This window comes from Heterocephalus glaber, unplaced genomic scaffold (assembly GCF_053883595.1).
Source record: "Heterocephalus glaber isolate CG9 unplaced genomic scaffold, H.glaber_assembly_v1.0 deba00001497, whole genome shotgun sequence".
NCBI lineage: Eukaryota > Metazoa > Chordata > Mammalia > Rodentia > Bathyergidae > Heterocephalus > Heterocephalus glaber.
Genome location: NW_028258320.1, coordinates 19,866,878 through 19,889,281, shown reverse-complemented (window position 1 = coordinate 19,889,281; position 22,404 = coordinate 19,866,878). Strand labels below are relative to the sequence as shown.

The 22,404-nt window shown below is 33.7% G+C and overlaps 1 protein-coding gene across 11 annotated transcripts in view; it reads right to left on the bottom strand.

Annotated features, from left to right (window-relative positions):
* Nucleotides 1-22,404, bottom strand: part of Ctnna3 (catenin alpha 3) — a 1,794,873-nt gene that overhangs the window by 1,623,967 nt on the left and 148,502 nt on the right. For all 11 annotated transcript variants that reach the window (XM_021259452.2, XM_021259448.2, XM_021259451.2 and 8 more), the window contains 2 exons: nt 16,927-17,093; nt 5,269-5,388 (listed from right to left, as the gene is read on the bottom strand). In XM_021259452.2, the coding sequence (XP_021115111.1) occupies nt 5,269-5,388; nt 16,927-17,093 (287 nt within the window). The remainder of the gene's footprint in view (nt 1-5,268; nt 5,389-16,926; nt 17,094-22,404) is intronic.

The following is a 22,404-nucleotide window of genomic DNA, read 5'->3' as shown; positions in this document are numbered from 1 at the left end:
TTTTCTGGGATCAGAGGACCGTGACCCAATGACTCTACGGGGGTAAGAGAGATACGACTTATTATGCACATCTGTGATGTTTGTGGTGGGCCGGTGGGCTTGATTTTGGCTAAAGTTGTCCTGCTCTCTTGATACTATCTGATAAGAAGAGGGCTGCGGTGTGCTCTTTGATGTACGGGATTGGTGAACGGAAACAGGGGACTTGTAAATTTGCCTGTAGCTTTTATAAGTCACCTAAAGTCATTTGTCACCAGAAGTTAAAATCAGAAAGACGACACCCAGAATAACTAAGCTGCTTTCCTACCCGTATAAAAGCCTTGCTTCTTTCCTTTGTGATTGTCGAATAGTGCCAGAGGAATTAAACTGCTGTTCGTCCCCCAGGCTGTCTCCTTTACTTTCTTTAAAAGTCGGTGCTTTCCGGGGTTCCAGGTCTCCCTCTAGAGAGACCACCAACATACCACCATGCTCAACTATCAGAGTTCTTCAGTTGCAGAGTAAGCCTGGGATTACTTTGTGTGTAATGTGCATGTGTGTGGTCAGTTATTTATGCATCTGGATTTTCTTTCTCCTTTTTCAATTTTAAAATATTTAATTGACAAAGATTGACTATATTTAAGAGATATAATATGATCATTTGAGGATGTATATGCATCTATACTATATTTAGTACTACAAATTAATTATACCAATCACCTCCACATTAGGTCCCCAGAACATATTCAAAACTAACAGCTGCACCTTTGACCAACTCCTAGTTTCTCCCATCCCTAGTTCCTACTGACTTCGCTTCTACTCTCTGCTTCTGTGAATTTGATTTTTTTAGATTCCACATACAAATCAGATCATATAATATATATCTTTCTCTGTCTGACTTATTTTATTTCGCATGATGTTCTCTAGGTTCATTGATATAATCACAAGTAGAAGGATTTACTTCTTTTTCAAGGCTGAATATTCATATTTATTAGATGTTGTCATTATTTTAATTTTTATCTTTATTGGTAAATGTTTGCAATACATAATGATTACATTCATAGTGGGGAGCTGGCACTTGTACACAACAGATTTTAATTCTTTCTTCATCCATTTCCCTCCCCTCCCTCCACAAAAAAGAAGGTTGAGCACATAGGATATAATTATTACACGATTGGAATTTGGACCGGATATTGGATCTAAGACCCATTTCCCCCATATATTGCCATGGCACAAGAACTTGGACTTTAATTTCACTGTCCATCAAGAGACTTTACTATAGAAACATATTAGAACCAAATGTCACAACTCCCTTCTTGAGAGATATGCTCCTTCTGTAACACACATCACCATCCATTAGACTACATATGTCCAAAAGCATTCCATTCTATATGTTCATAACAGTTCTGGGCCCTACTGGTATATGTAATACAAAAAATACATAAAATAGAAATTGTGGAAATTAGAAAACATTTAGGAAAAAGGTTTATAAAACAAAACATTATGATAGCTATTCATACAAAAAAAATATTAAGTGCTTGTTAAGCTCTTTATATGCTTTATAGGACTCACTTTATATACTATTTTCTCAAAACAGGCTGTAAGTTAGGTGTTAATTTCCTCGTTTTTTAAAAGAAGAAACTTGGGTGTCCAAGGCCACACAAATAGTCTAGCTAGGTTTGGATAGCTGCAAAGACCATGCTGGATCTGCTGCACTACATGGATTCTCAATGACTATGTGACCAATCTGATATTAATTGTATGACACAGAAAAAAGCTAAGAGTGGCAAAGAATAAAGAGATTACATATTGACTAAATGTCATAGGATGCGGTATCATGATGGAGGCAAGACTTCAGCTTGGCTTTAAAGAATGATCAAATGATCAATAATGAAATAAGCAAAAAGAAAGGGGCTGTATATTCTAACAAAGTTCCATGAACCTGTGCAAAGGTTACAAGGCAAGAATAACATGCCATGATCAAAGACAAGAATTAGGAATATATGATGTGTTCCCACATGGATGTGTATCTGAAGTGCAGTATTTTCATTTCACATATTTTCGCAACACATAAATGTGCTCTAGTCTCTATAATGTTCAACTCAATAATATCAACTTCAGTTTATTCTAAAAGGTTTTCAAAGCCTCTGGAAAATGGGATGTATTCCATAATGTTATTATAAGTATTAAGGGTAGAAGAAGAGAAGAAAGAATTAAATTAGAATCTAAGTTATCAAATCTTATTTTATTGTACTCTACAAAACCAAAGCCCCAGGAAAATCTCTTGATTTATAACTTTTCAGATTAATACATAAACTGGGATCTATGTAATAACTGGTTTGCTATTCCCATTCCTATAGAGCACTAACCAGGAAGATAAAAACCAAACAGTTCAAGTAGATAAACTCCAAAATTGTATTTCCAGATAGTGGGTACTGAAAGAATCTCCAGATTTTCAGATCAAACCTGCTTTGTCATTCATTTCCTTCAGGCTAGCTCACTCCCATGTATATACCATCTCATCTAGCACAGCCTCCTCTCTTACCTTTTTAAAGCTATTTTTATCATTAACTTTTTGAAAGTAAGAAAATGTAGAGGTGTATGTGTTCTAACCCAAGGAATAGCTAAAATACAAGCACTTACTCCTTTTTAAAAAATAACTGAATTCACACTTAGAGAAAGTGCAATAACTTTTCAAAAAAGAGAAGTGAAAAAATGGAATAAAGTAATCCAGGGTGCTGAGAAAGAAAGCTTTCAAAAATGATGTTTAAAATAGCATAGAAAAGGTCAGAAATAAAATCTAATAAATGAGTCCAATAAAGTGATTATAGCTGATTCACTGAACATTCATAATCCAGAGCTAAGTTAATACTGACATTTTCTGTTTAAAGATGTGCATAGAAGAATGAAGCATTAGGAAAATCCTAAATAATACATAGGCCAAGGGGCAATTTGGCATACAGGAAGGTAAGGGCTAACACCTTTCTGAATTTTAAAAGTGAAGCAAAACACATTGATTTTAATTGCCTATAATTCGAAGCAAAAACTTTTTGTATGCTTTGTTTCTAGAAGTACCACCATCAATAGTATTTATGAAACATTTGCCATAGGTCAGATATTGTGAAGCAGGAAAGAATATAGTGAAGATGGATACAGACATGACCTTGTCTTTATGCAACTTACATTTTACCACAACAAATAATGATAAATATGGTTGGACCAGGAACAAACTAGAACTAATTCTCTGATACAAAAAATCTTTCCTTCTAGCAAGGAAGATTTCTTGCTGAATTAACAATTTTATACAGACCTGGAATCTTCCAGTAGGAGAAAAACCAGTTTCTTCAGGGTGCTTAATAGTTTTGGGAGCTTTACAGGAAAAGAATGGGAGATAAAAGACAAATCCCACCAAGTCAAAAACAGCTGATGTTCTGGCTCTTTGAACCTTGGATATATAACACTCCAGGTTTGAAGTCAGACTGATTTAGATCTTAAAGCCCAGTTTCATCCCTTATTAGAGGAGTTACTTAACTCTCTTAATAGTGTTCTCATCTGTAAAATGGTGTTAATAAAACTAACCTCACTGTATTATTAGAAATATGTAGCAATTTAATCCACAAAAGTCTTAGTCATACTATGTGACATATAGTTGTCACTTAATAAAGAGCATATATGATTTATATATACAGACATTCCACTTGCCCATCTTTTCCTCACACACATATAGTTTACTTATCCATATTCATTGCCATTTTCCTTAAGTTCTACCCCACTGCCCTTACCTTCTTCCAATTAGCTAATGTTAAGTCTAATCACTGAAAATGTGCAAATGAGGAAGACTAAGAAAAGAGGACAGTGACTACTGCCTGCCAACTCAAATACCCCTTGGTGGTAAAAATATGATCTTGGAAACAAAACTAATAAAAATTATATAGGCCAGAGCAGTGACTCATGGCGTAAATTTTAAATATTGGCATCTGTGAACTTAACTATGGTAGTTCTCAGTAACTGTGACTACCTCTACTATATATCTAATACCAAGGCCAGTACTAATTTAAAAAATAAATAAAATTTAAATGCATATTGAGTTCTTTTCACAAAAATTAAAGCATATGTACAGGTGATTCATTTGACCCGAGACATTCTATAAAAGAAATATTAACTCCTAGGAAAACAGAGCCAAGAGAAAGGTGAAATGCCCTTATAACATCTGTGATAGAGTGAGAATCTAGAATGCAATTTCTTCTTGGGCCAATTTTTCTTAGCCACATCATGTTGACTTAATGAAGGTTACCTAAATATAGGAAGTGTTGCTTTGAAAACCCCCACGCTGAAGATCAAAAATCTGTGAATTAGGCAATGGCAAGAATGTCACACTAACAGGAAGGACACTTAAGCAAAGGATTCGGTGCCTGGCCAAGCAAGTCAGCTATTTAGTCTTTTCTCTAGATGTCATCTCTCATTGAGCACATTCCCAAATCTCACACAACCTAATTTAAATGTCTAACTGGCTTTTCCCATTACAATAAACACTCAACCAAATTAAAAGCTTGACAACCCTGACCTCTAGTGGCTGAAAGAAACTGGAAACATTTTACTTATGGTAGTACCTCCAAAATACAAGGAATTTAATTATGAATACTATCACATTTATAAAGTACCAGTTCTAAAAGCAACCCTGTACAAGTTTATTTTGGCTCTGGATTTATCTTGGAGCTTTTATACAAGGAGGAAAAAGACGTAGATATGTTAAATATGTTTTCCTTTACCTTTCCACATTTAGCAAATTTTTACTCATTTTCAAAGATCAAAAAAGAAAACTACTTCACCGCCTGCTGTGCAAGCACAAGGACCCGAGTTTGATCCCTGGTACAAAAAAAAAAAAAAGAAAGAAAGGAAAACTAAATGTCAATTCATATTTTACTTAATTCTGTATGTACATCCACAACCTTTTACTGATTAAGCCATCTGGCCAACGCATCATAGAGGTTTCCTCTCTGCCAGTGAGGCAGCATTAGTAAAAGAGTAGTTGGGCCATCACAAAACAGCAGGTGTTTTCTTTAAAACAGGTATAAGGACACATGTGGAAACCCTTAAAGTACACATCTAAAAGCAAGGTCCACATTGAACACTGCGGGAAGCTGTATAAACACAGCAGACCAGCTCAGTCCAAGCTATTTCTGCCCTAACCATTAGAAGACAAGTCTCACCAGACCCTCCCGCACCTCTGACAGTTAGGACAGCAGGGACCCTAAAATGCTCATCTCTTCCACCAAGGAGAGTGCTGACACCTACCTGCTGGCGTTTGAAGGCTAAATAATCCAGATTTTCTAGCTCCTTCCCAAGCTGCTGGTAGGCTTTCTGGAGGTCAGATTTGTTGGAAACATTCTTAAGAGATTCAAATGTTCTTTGAAACTGAAAATGAAAACAAAAGCATATCATTAGATAATAGTATATTTTTCTCAAATTCCTTGCTAGCCAACACAGAAAGTCAAGAATGAGCCTTGGATAACAAATGCTGGCAGGGATGTGGGGAGAAAGGAACCCTTCTCCATTGCTGGTGGGAGTGCAGACTGGTGCAACCACTATGGAAATCAGTGTGGAGATACCTCAAAGAACTAGGGCTAGAGGTCCCATTTGACCCAGCTATTCCCCTACTGGGTATTTTCCCAAAAGAATTAAAAGAATCATACCACAGCGATATATGTGCACCTATGTTTGCAGCGGCACAGTTTGTAATAGCTAAGATTTGGAAACAGTCCAAGTGCCCATCAACTGGAAACTGGACAAAGATGTGCATTTTTTTATAAAATGGAGTACTATTCAGCCATAAAGAACAAGAAACTAGTCATTTATAGCTAAATGGATGCATATTGAGGCCATACTCTTAAGTGAAATAAATAAAACACACATGTGTAAATACCGAATAGTTTCTCTAGTGTGAGAAACTGAGAGTGTAAATAAGGACTAAAAGGATTAATAACTAATAACTGATACTTTGAAATAGGAAAAACTCCAAAGGGGTAGGGGTGGTGGGAGGAGATGGGGAAAGGAAAAATTATGAGAAAAGAAAAAAAATGGAAATGAAGTATGTAAATAGGGAAGGGTGGAGGGGTGAAGGGCACACAGGTAATGGGGAAAAAATAAGAACCAAGGTACATCATGTACAGGTACAGCACCCAACGATAAATGTAAATGTATTATATACCTAAAATGTACCATAAAAGAATTTAAGTGAAAAAAAAAAAAGAATGAGCCTTGGTTTCTCCCATCCTTAATACAGAGATAACAAATGCTAGCTAATTATCTTTCAAGGAAATAATTAGGTATCATTACAAAAGTAAATTGCATTCTAATTACAACCAATTTTATTGCATGAAAAAATTCTGAGAACAACACCATACTTCATTTTTTTTCTTTTTTTAAGTTTATTGGTACATTTTAGGTATACAATACAGTTACATTCATCTTTGGGATCTTGTACCTTTACATGACGTATCTTGGTTTTTATTTTTTCCCCATTCCCCTGCCCTCCCTTCACCCCCTCCAACCTTCCCTATTTACAAAGATTTTGTTTCCATTTTTCTCTTTTTCTCATATTTTTTCTTTTCCTTTCTTTCCTTTCCCCTACCCTTCCCACTTCCCCTACTCCTTCATTTTCAAAAAAATAATAAATTTTATATTTTAGGATATGCTGCTGCTTTTAAAGAAAAACATTATAATAAATGTATAATTTCAAAATGTAATGAGGAAACATTTAAAAAGCACTCATATTCCAGTCACAAACTTATGAAAAGGTAGCTGTTTTTTTGTTTTGGCTTTTTTTGGTACCGGGGATCGAACTCAGGTCCTTGCGCTTGCGCAGCAGGCGGCAAAACTACTGAGCTAAATCCCGGGCCCAAAAAGGTAGCTGTTTGCATAATATTTTACTGTAATGGCCTAGGATCTGGCTTGCCTCTGTAGAAAACGTATGGAGAATAGGTCACCCAGCAAAGTTCAGAAAGGCAGATCTCTCAGAGCTCGTATTTCAGAAGGAAGAAAAGACATTTCCCTAACATTTTGATGATCGAAGCATATGTGGCATATTCAGCAAACATTTATTCATGTCTGCTCTATAACACAGATGAGTTATGAAATCAATTCTGCTAAATCAGAATGTTCCTGTTCATTTTTAAGTCAGATACTAGATAAATACAAAGGCAACAAAGTACAGTACATCACAGAATACTGTCTGCATTAATAATTAAGCAAAGGAAGTTCACAAGAAATTAAATTCTTGGGGTTTTTTTAGTAAATTAGAACATACTTGAAGGGTTAGTGATTGAAAATGTCAAGTAACATAATTTGCAAGACATTTGCATTGGCTCCCTCTGTGTCATCTATTTCCCAAATTCTTCTTCTTACTCTGTGCCATGACATTTCTACAGATAGAGACTTCACCATCTTTAACACACCAGAACTCCACTGTGACTATGATGCCATGAGACAGGCTAATAAGATTTTATAGAATATAATTAAGTTCCCAAGGAAATAATTTGACTCTTACTATATCAAACTCTATGAAATAAGTCATATTAGAATCGCATTCTACTGAATTAAATCCTCAGTTCCATGAAAGCAACAGGTTTATCTCAATCTAAGGGGACAGAGGAAAAAGAAATGGGAAATAATAGTGCTAAACTAAGTTTCCATGGAGCGTCAGCAAATTAATTCACCAAATAATCATTCAGAATCTACTATGCTCAAGTCACCTTGAATATAAAACATATATCCTGCTCTAAAGGAACTTATAGATTATGGGACAAAACAGACATGAAAATCAAAATATGAAGGACACTGACATTTATTGAGTGCCGTTCAGCCCAAGATACTTTATGCTTTCAACTGAATCCTCACAAGAACCACAGGGGGGTCGTATTACCATTCTTACTCTACAAAGGAGAAAACTGGGACTCAGAAAGTTTGATTAAAGTAGGGTTTTACTGTAACATCTCAGCTCTTTCTACATTACCATTTACTTTAACACAAAGCAAATCAGGAAAAAGTACCAAAAAAGAGATAAAATTTTCATGCAGTGAAAATTCAACAATCTTATTGATCCTGACTGAGGGACTTGGACCATACAGAAGATATGAGAGAATTTCAGTTGGACCATAAAAACAGTAAGACTTCAGAGACCTATGCAATCCACTCATCAGTTCAAACATCAGCGAAATCTGATCATTTTCCTCCTTTTGTAATATAAGCTCTTTTCAACATAATTTTAATGGCCTTTATTAAATATTTATCATGTTGTATGATCATCTCTGTACCTTGCCCATTTATTGATCCCGTCTCACTACATTCAAATCAAAATAATACCAGATCTAAGATTCTAACAAGTTAAGTAATTTTATCTATGAATTAATACAAGCTATTTTACCAACCAATTCATTTAATTCTAAAACAATTTTATTCTCAGTACTTTTTCTTCTCTAAGAAATATTAGCTCTCTTTTTTAGATAGTTCTTCTTAACATTTATGTCTGTGAACTTTATACAATTCCAAACAAAAACTTTGGGAGAAATACACTTAGAAGATTCTAAAATAATAAACACATAAAACCAGTACTTCTATATAATATGTCCATGGACAAAGAAGAAGGGGAGAAAATTCAATAATAGTACATCATCTTTGAGAGTGTTTTAACTAAAGGTCAGAGTTTGAATAATGTGAAGATTTTAGTTTGAACTTTTATTATCAGGACTTATATCTTCCATTTATTGATACTAAAGAGCTCAAAGTACTCTAAAACTATGATTGTTACATTCATTTAACTAGATATTTCACTTACAATAACAAGTAATTGATATGGAGAGTTCATATGAAATCTATGGTATAACTTGGATAGGTTCTTATTAAACACACCCCCAACTACCCATGTACACATTTACAGTACTAAAGAGTAAAAGTAATAGTTTACTTTGCAGGTGAAGCTGAAGTACAAAAGATTAAAAATAAAACTGGTTGAGGCCCAGATTTTTTTGAATTTTATGTAATTTGGTTTGTGGACTTTTCTTTCAAACAGGTCGCTTGCTTGGTCACTGAAACAGACCTCTGAGGTTTCCTATATTAATTTAATGCATTATAATTTCATTATATTGATTATTTCTCAAAATAAATTATCTCCCAGTTGGAGATAAGTTGGGAAAGGAAGTATAATTAATTGAAGAGATTTTAATATTCCCAGGACTTACCTGTTCAAAGATTTGAATGGGAATTTAAAATGAGCCAACATCACCAAAATAACTTGTTGATCTTTAAATTTATCCTGTTTTAATTTTTAACTCATTGCAAACCAAATTCAAATTGAAAAAAAAAAAACAGTGAATCACTTTGAACCAAAAACAAATGTAAGTATGTTCTAAAATTGTAGAAACTGAATATTAAACAGTTGCTGAATGGAGAAACAAATCCAATTCCATCCTATTTGACTATCTTATCATGTATCACAGGGAAGACAAGATAAAGATGAAAAGCTGCAAATATTCCTAAATCCAATATCTACCATGAAAATAAGCATTGTAAACATTCCCAGAGTTTGTTTTCTCATCAGATTCTTTCTGTTCAGAATAATAATAATAATACCAATCCATCAAATAAAACAGCTAAGGCCCTGATTGCTCATCTCCCACTAAAATAACTGAAAATCTGTTTTGCAAGAAAGAGAAGCATAAAAAAGGCAACAGAGACATATTTAGTTTGACTCAGCATTCCCTCTTCCCAAATACATTTTTTCTCCCTTTTCTTGACAATACATATTTAAATAAATCTAAGGCAATGCTCTATACAAACTACATTTCCAATAAGTTCGTGAAAACTATGTAGATTCATAGAGTAATTTGAGAAGGAGGACAAGAGAAATCAGCTGAAACAGTAAAAAATAAATGCAGCAAGGAATCTGGCAAGTAAAGCTTCCCTAACCCTTACTGCCAATGCCCTGGTTTCCTTTTATAGTCAGATGAATTGATTCAAATAAATCCATACCTCCAGCAGGCTACTAATTCCTCTAATGAAAAATATCAAGTATTGCTCCAAAACAAGAGCTAGCTCAATAGTTGTAACTTTTGCTCATTTAATATTTTTGTATTTGTACAAGGTACTGGGTGCTACCTGTAGAACAAAAACAAATCCCAGGCTTATAATGTTATATGTATATGTATATCCAATAAATGCCTAAATGAAAGCATTAGATCACCAAGTGTGATCTTAGTGTCCCCAAAATGCCAATTTGAAACAATGTCAAAAGATTCTGGAAACTAAAACTGAAAGAGGGAATAGTCAAAAGAATAATGTGTTAAAAAAAAATGTGTTAGTACTCTATAAATATTAATGTTTATTAAAAAATGTAAGCATAAGAAATGGCTCAATCACCTTATTAAATATAGCAACCACAGAGCAACCAAAACAGTATACTAAAAATTTTTTTATTTATTTCTCTAAACTGATTATCATACATATTTTCCAAATGAACTTTAAAAATGATAACAAGGCTCATTTAAAAGTTCACAGGACTGAAGATGTGGATCCTGGGTTGGATCCACAGCACCAACCTCTGTGGGGGAGGGGGTAATTTTACATCTGAATCAGAAAATTAAAACACACATACATATTTCAAATGGGTTTTCATTGTGAAGTGTGACTATAAAACTTATAAACAAAATAAAAATTAAAAATAGTCCCGTATAGTTAAAGGCACACTGGTCCTGAAATCTTCAGTACAAGTCCTTGCTATGGCATTTAATAGCTGAGTAACTTTAGACAATTTGCTACCACTCCAATTGTGCATTGTGTTATCCATAACTTTAAACAAATTGTCTCCGTCAGCCTACTTTATAAGCCTGTAAAAGTCAGTTGAAGAAAAATGAAAGGCATTCATTCTACAAATATTTATCAATAGACAACATAACAGACATACAAGAAACAGGAAACCAAAAGAGAAACAGCCCTTACCACCTAGTTTTATACTTACTGCTTTATTAATTTTAAAATTCCACAAAATTCTGAGACCATTGTCATTAAATTCATCACACTTACAGTAGTGAATGTGGACAGAACAAAATGGTCACCTGATAATTGCTTTTTGGGCATTATCTCAAGGCAATAAGCTACACAATGTGGAAACAGTACATTTACATAGATTTGTAAATGTTAAAAATGATTTCCCAGTGCTCTATCTATGAGCAAATCTGGCATGGGAATGGAAAATGAGATTAAATAGGGAAAAGGTCCAACAGAGGAGAGTGATAGAAAGGTTCTAAAATTATGGTTATGATTGTACAAATCTGTACATTTACGCAAAAATCATTGAGCTGTCCATTTAAAATGAGTTAATTATAAAGCATACAAATCATACTTTACTAAAGCTGTTTTAAAGATCTTTCTCATATCCATTTTATTAATAAGAATGCATAGTGGGACTAGAAAAGTAAGGTAAAAGAGAACTTACAGCATTTCTCACCAGGTAATTATCTGTTAATTTTCACAAGACCCTTTCAAAGTTTTCACAGTAAATTTCACTTTTACTATAATTCAAAGGAATATACCAAAGTTTATTGACATTTAACTTTCCCAAAGTCACACAGCTAATCAACAGCAAAGTCAGGGTTCAAGCAAGTTCCCCTGCCACTTAAAGTCATGTTTTATCCTTACATTATCCTAACCCCTAAATAAAAGAGAGATCTAAGCCAATTTTCTCCCAAATAAAACTGATTCTTATAAAATTCAGAATATAGGATATGGAATTCTGAGAAGTATAATTTAGAGTAGTTAGAAAACCTGAGTAGTATCAACTTAAATATTTTGAAAATTATGAACAACAGTGACAATAAAGCCACATGCCTTTCCAAATATCTACAATAAAGGAAATGTTGGAATATAATTTTTTATGTCTCCCCTTACCTTTGATTTCAAGCTGTTTCCAACAAAAGAAAATAATATTTCCTTAAGGAGCCAGAGACCCTTAAAACTTCCAACTCAGAAATCCTTAATTATTTAACTATACATTAGCTAAGGGCAGGTGGCAGGACTGGTCACATTAAGAGTTGCTCAGCGACCCGTATTTGCTCTCCCTGGTGACCTGAGCCTATATCCTCATATTGCATCTCTGAAGGCAGTCTCTATATGAAAGGGATAATTTAATAGAGATAAGAAAGCAGGAAATGTATAGGTACAAAATATTAATCAGAAGTAGAGTAATGTCTCATCTACCTGACGTCTATGTACTTCAATAGTGATGAAAATTTCTGTTATTTAGAAAATGTCTCAAGAAGAAAAAAAACATTTTCATACATTTGTTGACCCTTTGTATTTCTTCCTCTGTAAAGTGTCTGTTCATTTCTCTTCTCCATTTCTTGACAGGATCTTTAATTTTAGGTGATTTGATATTTTTGAGTTCTTTGTATAGTCTAGATATTAGTCGTCTGTCTGAAGAACAACTGGTAAAAAATTTTTTCCCATTCTGTTGTCTGTCTCTTCACTCTACTGTTTGATTGTTTTGCTGTACAGAAGCTTTTTACCCTAATATAATCCCATTTGTTGATTCTTGCTATTATTTCTTATGCAAGTAAGGTTCGGTTTAGGAAATGCTTTCCTACACCTATGTCTTCAAGTGTTTTACTTATTTTATTTTTCAGCAGACTTTAATGTTTCTGTTTTAATGTTTAGATCTTTGATCCTTTCTGACTGTAGTACTAATAAAATTAAAAATTAAAAGAGAAGAAAAAGACAAAAAAAGAAAGAAAATAAAATCACTAAAGAAAACTTTGTGAAAGTAAAGAAACTCTTTGATGCAGTAAAATAAAGAACAAAGAAAAAGTGTCAAGGACTTACATAAGAGTGTCAAGAAAGATAGAGCCAGAAACTTGCATGAAATACAGAAGATAAAATGGGAAAAGAGAAGAAGCAGGCCTTTGTCCATTATATTCTAAATAAGAGCAAGAAATAAGAAGGTAGCCAACTTTTGCAGAAAGAAATGTGTGCACCCAGAAAAACAATTCTATAATAGATTGTTACATGGTAGGGTGCGTGCGTGTGTGTGTGTGTGTGTGTGTGTGTGTGTGTGTTCTAGCTAACTATAGAATTAATTCTTTTGGGGGAGGGTACTGTCTATACTGAGGAAAATACCTTATGGAGTCATTAAAGGTGGACAGTGATGCCCTAAGGGCACAGCCAAGTTTGATGATGGGAAGAAACCAGCTATCTACTGCATTCAAATGAATAAGAATTTAGGGGTCTAAAGGAGAATAAGTAAGAAGAAAAGCAGTGGAGGAGCAATGAGATGAAGGCATTAAAGGATTTTTAAGATAACATACAAATTGATGCCACTTAGGATATATTATTACAATATAGAAACACTTCCTTCCATCTTCCCAGTCTTCTATAAAGTTTTTCATATCATAAACATGCATGGGAGCAGGAGTAAAGAAGAGGAGGAGTGTGAGAGAGAGAGAGAGAGAGAGAGAGAGAGAGAGAGAGAGAGAGAGAGAGAGATCAAGGGGAAAAGGTCAACTCCCAATAGTCTAGGTGAACATAATGGAAAACAGGAATAGAAAAGTAAACCAAAAATGAAAGCACTTCAGTGGAAGCAAAAGCTTGGCACCAGAGGTGACCCTGAGAATATGTGCTCCCAGAAAATTCACAGAAATCTTGAGGAAGACATTATATTTGACAGGACATGGAATGCAGGTATAAACAAATTATATCTACAACTAAAGGGCAAGGAGATCCCAGCAGACAAGTGCTGCTTGACTGTAAGTGGATTGTGAGTAATCGAAAAATGAAAGTTAGAAAAAAAAAGGGAATAAAAGCAACCAAGCAATGGTCACTTAGAGCTCTTATTGGGTTATTAAGAGTAAGTCATGCCAATCTAACTTCATTTCCTATATAACTGAAGTTACTAGACTGATAAATCCATAATGCCACAGACAATATATCTTCATTTCAAAAAGGCCTTTGGGAAAATGCCTGAGGAAGAAATAAAGAAGAAAAGTTTATATAGTAGCCCAATGAAGCGAGCTAGAAGCTCATTTCAATAACTTTACTCAAAGTCTGTCAATATTTGATTGGTGTTATTGGAAAGGAAGATATGACACCATTATCCATGTCATTAAACTTTTTTATGAATAACTTGTTTAAAGAATTTGAAAATGACACGAGGCTAGGAGGAAAAGACAAAATCAGGAGCCCAAAAGATCGTGATGCCAGAATTAACAAGATAAAATTCAATGAATATAAATGTAACATTTACCTTTACATACTAAAAAAAAAAAAATGAAACTAGTATCATATGAAGAAGACCTAGATTAAGAGTAGTTTGAGTTCACATACATGGTGATTTTAGTTCCTCTCAAAATCAATATGAACCAAAATAATAATAGGTAAGATAATGTTAGGCATCAAACCAGAAAGGCAATTATCTGAATATATTTTGGCATGTTCACATCAGATAATTTGATTGGATTTCAAGATGTTTTGATTTCTGTAATTTATATGATTTACCTACAATCTAGAATATGCATAGAAAAATATTTCCTGAAGTAATTTATGGGAATTCTATTGCTTGTAATGGCAAATTAGTAACTCAGTCCAATCCTTCTGCTGAGGAAAATGAATAAAGTTTGATGTAATATTTTATCTTAAAAACATCAGACCTAAAAAGATAATGAAGAATTTCCTAAGATGAGTATAGGAAAGGCCATGCTCAGCACACAATTCTTTTGCAGTTTACCACAAATGGCTTCCCTTCTCTTTAATATGAAACCTTTCCTTCTCACAGATAAAATATCATCATTGTACTGTACATGCTTATAAGTAATTTAAATGCTCTAGCCCAAGTTCAGGTACTGACAAGTTACCAGCAATGCAGGAGAAAATGGTTGGAGATTAGAATGTCTTCTGACATACCTAACTTAACAGCCTGTTGGAGGCTCATGAACTTGTCCAAACACTTCTTAAACTTTGTATTTAGACTGTTCTGACTCTTGGTGCACAAAGTTTTCTTGTTGCTTTGAACAAGATTCTTAAATTTATGATATTGCTATTGTGAGCATTGAATTAATAGAGATAATTCAATACAGTGTCTGGCACATAATAAAAACTCTATAATTATTAACAATAATTTTTATTACAAAAGTTAGTACTTTGCTTTTGTTTGATCTACAATATCATTTAAGTGATGTGGTATATATGACTTGGCTAGCACTGTGCCTAGTACTTACAGGCTCTCAATTAAAATGACAGTGAAGGTGGTTGTGTTCTTTATAAACATTTATCTCATAGTTGACTGTAAAGGTGGCAGTTTTCACTTTACAAAAGCCCTTTATTCTACCTTATCTCAACAATCTAGAGTCTGAAATATAGGAAATATTGGGTCATCAGAACTAGGAATCACCTGACACTCAATCTTTCATATTCTTTTCTTTTTACAGAATTTTTTAGTGTCTATGTTTACATTCAAGAAAACTGAATCTAAGAATGTTCAGATGTTTGACTATTCTAATTCAACAAATTAATAACCAATTAATAAGAACAAAACAATTGAGTTGCTTTTTTAGAGTAATAAAATTATCAAAAGAAATTCACTTTATTTCACTTATTTCATTTATTCATTTATTTCACTCTTAAGTGAAATAAACAGGACACACATGCGTAAATACCAAATAGCTTTTCTAGTGTGAGAAACTGAAAGTGTAAATAAGGACTAAAATGTATAATAGGTAACATGAAATAGGAAGAAAAGGGGCAAAGGGGAAGGGGAAGTGGGAGGGGTAGGGGAAAGGAAAGAAGGGAATGGAATTAATATGAGAAAATGAAAAAACGGAAACAAAGTCTTTGTAGGTAGGGAGGGATGGAGGGGTTGAAGGGAGGGCAGGGGAAGGGGGAAAAATAAGAACCAAGAGAGATTATGTAAAGGTGCAAATTTCCAATGATGAATGTCATTATATTGTATACCTAAAATGTACCAATTAAATAAAATTTTTTTTAAAAATAAAATGAACATCAAAGAACAAAATAACCAACAGTAAATACAAGATGTAAAGAAGGGTTATCTTAACAAGTAGATAAAATGATTTTGACAAGGTCAATCTAACAAAGCTACTATTTGTACTACTACTAATGTAGTAACAGTATAATCACCAGGTGATTTTATGAAAACAGATGTATATATGAGCACAAGTGTAAAGATCCTCTTTAAAGCAGGAAATTCAGTAGAGATTTCAAGAGATTCTTTGCAACCTTTTCTTCTGGACACCATGACATGGTCAAACTAAATAAATTATGAAAGTAAAATAAGGCTTTACTAAAGTTTTCTTTCTGGTTCAATGGATTTGTCTGGCAAAATACAGCAAGCAGAATATCTTGCTGTCTTGAGTTTTTTCTACTTAAAATACAATTTTACTCATTAAATCCATGTATATGTTTTTATAATGGCTTACTACAGACTTCACAAACTACTAGTAAGGATGCACTAATTATCATTGTCAAGAGGAATTGGCAAAGTAGCACTCATTTACAAACTAGAATAAACTTCCAAACATCTTAAGCTTTAAGATCTCTCCTTTTCAAGTCATTTATATGAACACATTTGTTATATATTTTCTACATAATTCTATTATTTACTTATATTTATATAGTGCATAATAAGTTCAAATCAAAAGTTTAGAACTTTCTCCTAAACATTTCCTTGTCAGCAAGCTATCTTCTGTTCCTCAATTTCCCACTGGCTTTAGTACTACTTCTGGGTTCAGTCTTTTGAAGTATACTTTAGTCTTCACAAACCAATCTGGTCAGCGTCTGACAAGTTACATAAGAAATGAAGGTGAGACAAGAATGCACCAGGATTGATGCCAGCTTTGAAGAATGGAATTAGAAGTGAGAACAATACCAAAACAAACTAAGCCATCTTTTACTTACAGATGACATGCGCTGCAGCAGACACATGACATCAATCATGTCCGCGAGAATAAGGAGTCTGGTAACTGCACCCAACAAGGCACGGGCGGCTTGAACTACAGCCTCCCTTTTTGGGAGATAACAAGGGTCATCTGTAAATCTCTCAGCTGATACTTTCAGAGCTTCACCTGAAAAACACAACCCAGGGAAGTTACACTGTAAGTTTCAATTATGCATATCTCAGCATTTACCAGCCAACCTAATTCTAAGTATATTCGATGACAAGCATAATATTAAAATACTGTCAGTGGATGCTAGAACATTGTATCTTAATAAACAAGGCAGGTTCAATTTGACATTTGTTTTTGATAAATGCTCTGAGCTTTAAAAAGCATGATACCATCTTCCTGCAAGAAAATTATGCTCAATCAACTAGCAACATCCAGTAAAAGCTGCTATCAACTTCTATGTTTTCTGATCTCAATTACTGTGAAAAGTTTCAGTACTAGGTCTTTAATCACAAACACTCCTGTTTATAAAAATAAGGCAAATCTTCACTAAGTACCTTCTAACTTAATGGATGTTAGAAAAGAGCTAGCCTTTAAGAAAATGACATTTCTCTGATAAAAGTTTAAAATGAGCAGATTTATTCTATACCAATATAATGAATAAAGTATATCCTAAATTTAGTCACAGAAATAATATTTCATATTACATAACTGTCAGAGAAATACCATGTCCGCTATTTTAAAGTAATTTTATTTAAAAGTTACTATAAAAATAACATATACTCATTTATTCTTAAAAGCTCCCAGTTCACCATTGTTGGTGGGATTGTGAATGGATACAACCACTATGGAAATCAGCATTGAGATTCCTCAAAAAACTAAAAGTAGAAATTCCATTTGATTCAGCTATTCTCCTTCGAGGTGTCTTTCCAAAAGAGTTAAAGACATCACACCACAGTGATGTATGCATACCCATGTTTATAGCAGCACAATTCATAATAGCTAAGTCTTGGAAACAGCCTATATGTCCATCAACAGATACATGGATTTTTTAAAATGTGGTATTTATATACAATGGAGTACTATCCTGCCATTAAAAAGATAAACCTGAGTCATTTGTGGAAAATTGACGCATCTTGAGACCATAATGTTAAGTGAAGTAACTCAGACACAGAAGCTTAAATATCACGTTTTCTCTTATATGAAAAAATATATATATCAAAATAAAAGACAGATGGTAGGGAAAAAAAAGATATTGTAATCCAGTGCAGACAATGTATCTAAAATTGTACCTTGACTTAGTACAGTTGTCTTACATATTGTATACGTTCTTTGGCCTATTAGTCTGGTTTTCAATCTGTAAATATTATAATTAACTTTATAAGGTCTGATAAGACAAATAAATGAATCTGATGCTGGAAAAATAAAAAGGAGGATGGAGGCAGGGGGATAAAGAAGGGAACTGAAATACATTATGTACATGTACCAATTCCCTATAGTGAATCCAATCATTATGTACTGCAAACATGTACTAATAAAAGTTTTTTAAAAGTGTGTATATTATATATATATATATATATTTAAGAATATATTCAGTCAGTATGGTGGTGCATGCCTGTAACCTCAGCACTCATGAGGCTGAGGTAGTAGGATCACTCTGAGTTTGAGGCCAGCCTGGGTTACATAGTGAGTTCAAAGCCAACCTGAACTACATAGTGAGACCCTATCTCAAAAAAAAAAAAAAAAAAAGGCCGAGGATTTAGCTCAGTGGTTTCACCACCTGCTGCGCAAGCGCAAGGACCAGAGTTCGATCTCCGGTACCAGAAAAAAAAAAAAAGCCGGGCATGGTAGCACAAAACTGTAATCACAGGACTTGGGAGGCTGAGGCAGGAGAATTGCTGCAAGCACACAGGTACTATGTAGTCTAGGCCAGCCTGAACTACATAGCAAGACCCTGTATCAAAAAAAAAATTTAAAAACATAAAACAATATATTCATATCTATTAATTTTGTTTACAAATAGAGATTTAATGTCATAAGGAAACATTTTACATATTACAAATGGAAAATGAATAGATATACAGCATTCACAGGTGATATCATACTATAGAAATTTTCTACAATTTGTTCTTTTCACTTATCAGTTTATTTTCTTTTCACACTCCACTACAGATGACTAGGAAACAATATTGAACAATGATTGACAGTGTGAACTCTAGAGCCAGATTGCTTTAATGTCTCTATTGTAAGACCTTGAACAAGTCACTTACCCTTTTTATGCCTCATTTCTTCATTTATAAATGGATTAACAATAATAATAATATCTACTTTTTATTAGAATTAAATAGGAGCAGCTTGTGGCACTTAGTAAATACTTGATTAGCTACTATTGTCATTCTTTATAATGCTTGCATAAAGTTACACTTTATTGACATACTATGACTTATTTTATCAGGTCCCTATTGAACACATAAGTCATTTCTAACTTTTTCAAACAATACTACAAAAAATACCCATGGCATATATCTTTCTTTGCATGCATGAGCAAGTTCAGTTGCAGTATAAAATCTTAAAAGTAGAACTGTTGAGTCAAGGGGTAAATGAGTTTAAGTTTTGCAATATATATCACTAAAAAATTCTCCAATGTACAGATCATCACACCAACAATATATGAAAATGTTCTTTTTTTTAACCTACCTTAATCCATGAATATTTTAGCTTTCATCTATTCATGAATTTCAACATAAAGAAAATGGAATAAAGTATTATTAAACAAAGCAAAGAATACTGTTTCTTATGATGAAGAAAACCGTGAAGGTCTGAGACTGTCTCAACATCCACATGAGAGCTAAACATGTCTTATTTGCTCTCTAAACAATTCCAAGTTAGGAACTCAGATTCTGGAGTCAGATACCCTTGAGAGCAAATTCTTATCTGTCACTTCTTGTTTTGGGAATTTGGACACAATTAGTTTCAGTGTCCTCATCTATAGAAAAAGGGATAAAAATATTTTTCTCACAGTGTTTCTGGAATGTTTATATCAATATATATGGCATATATATGGCATTCAACAAACAATAGCTGTTAGTTCTTAGGATATTTCTAGTAAAGATGGTAATTTTTAAAGCCAATGAATGGATAATTTTTATGTGCTTCTCTTCAAATTAGAACTTCTAATAGGAAACTTAAAAATTAAACTGACCTCCAAAATTTAGAAAATAGATGAATACCCACAAAAAGATTACTTTGTTCTTATTCTAATATTCTTTTGTAGAAGACTGTCTCTGACTTCACATACTAAAAGTAAATATATGCCAAAAAAAAGAATGATGTCATTCTGTTATACACACACACAACAATAGTACAATGTTGTACTGGTTAAAAAGACATACTCAGAAAAAGATCATTTAAAAAACTATGACAGTCTTTGTCTCTGTTAAATAAAGCTACCCAAGTGGCACCGTTGGTAGGAGAAAATCACTCCCAAAAGTCATTAATAAAGACACTATAAGTTAACTTCCTGTGATTGGAATTGTACCTGCACCTCCCAGTATTTTCAACCCTGCTGGTTACAGCTCATACTTCTGGTCCCAACTTAAACACTGATTCCTCTGTGAGGCTTCAGGTCCCCATTTTTAAGGCAGGTATTCAGCAAGATTCTATGCTTCCAATCCTAACCCTCATAATCATTTATTATACAGTCAGCAAGGGCCACACTGGTACTGCCACCACAGTGCTCCTAGGGTCTAGAATTGTACTTACTCTATCACAGGCATTAAAAACACTGGATGTGTATCACTGAATTAATACTGTATGTGAATGAATATTATTCACCTTTTCTTTGAAAAAAAATCTGTTGTTCACTATTTGACACAACATTCTAGGCATCCAAGATATACAGATTAGTACAAAAAAATTTTACAGCCCAAGAAATCACAATCAAATCAGTCAACACTGATAGATACAATACAAGCAGGGTGCTAAGAGAGGCCTGTATAAAATACCAAGACACAAAAAGATGTCAGAGAACATGCAGAAGAATGTTCTAGGTAAGAACATGTTCCAACTATTGCCAAATAACTGATTTACATATAGAATTTAGCCAGTTCACTGTCAAAGTTATTTCTGACAGGAAAAAAAAATGGCTATTTTCCTAATAAAATAGGAAAAAGATTCCTTTGCATCTAGTAGCATCCATGTTTTATGAAGCTTACCTATGGGAAGTCTATTGTTTTGAAATATCATTCCCACAATAGAAAATAGAAAGGCATCCCCTGTTCCTGGGCAGAGCCAACATTGTCAAAATGGCCCTATTACCAAAAAAATTACATATAGATTTAAATGCAATTTCAATGAAAATACCAGCAGCATTCTTCATAGAACTAAAAAAAAAACAATCCTCAAAGGTATATGAAGGGCAAGAAATGTAGCTCAGCAGTAACAGTTTCTACCTGGTAAGCATGAGTCCCTGAGTTCCATTCTCAGTGTCAAAAAAAAAAAAAGTATATGGAACCAGAAGAGACTCAAAAGAGCCAAAGCAATCCTGAGCAATAATAACAAAGCAGGAAGCATCACAAATTCAGATTTAAGCTATATTACAAGGCTATGTTATAAAAACATCACAATACTGACACAAAAACAGACATCTGAATTAACAGAATAGAATTGAGAATCCAGAAACAACCTCAGACTTACTCAGTCATCTGATCTTCGAAAAGCAGGCCAAAAACAAAAGTTGTAGTTTTGAAAGATAGCCTCTCTACAAAATGGTGCTGTTAAAATTGGTTATCTACATGCATAAGAATGAATCTCTATCCTTATCTTTCAACCTGTGCTAAAATCAATTCAAAATGGATCAAAGAACTAGGTTTTAAAAGAAAAAACAGAAATGAAAGGGGCAAAGGGGAAGGGGAAGTAGGAGGGGTAGGGGGAAGGAAAGAAGGGAATGGAATTAATATGAGAAAATGAAAAAATTGAAACAAAGTCTTTGTAAATAGGGAATGATGGAGGGGTTGAAGGGAGGTCAGGGGAATGAGGAAAAAATAAGAACCAAGAGAGATTATATAAAGGTGCAAATTTCCAATGATGAATGTCATTATATTGTATACCTAAAATGTACCAATAAAATTAATTAAAATTTAAAAATAAAGAAAAGAAAAGAAAAAACAGAAACACTGAATCTCATGGAAGATTTAAAAAATAGTAAAATTCTTGAAGGCATTGGCCTTGGCAAGGACTTTTTGAACAGAACCCCAATGCATAACTAACAACATAAGAATCAACAAATGGGATTATATCAAATTAAAATGCCTCTGCACAGCAAAAAAAACAAACAGCAGGGTGAAGAGACAACCTAAAGAATGGGGGAAAAACTACCAGCTTCTCCACAGGTGGAGGACTAATATCTAGAAAATATAAAGAACTCAAAAAAAGTAGATCGCAAAAATCAAAGTCCCAATCAAAAAATGAGCAATTGAAATGAGCAGACACA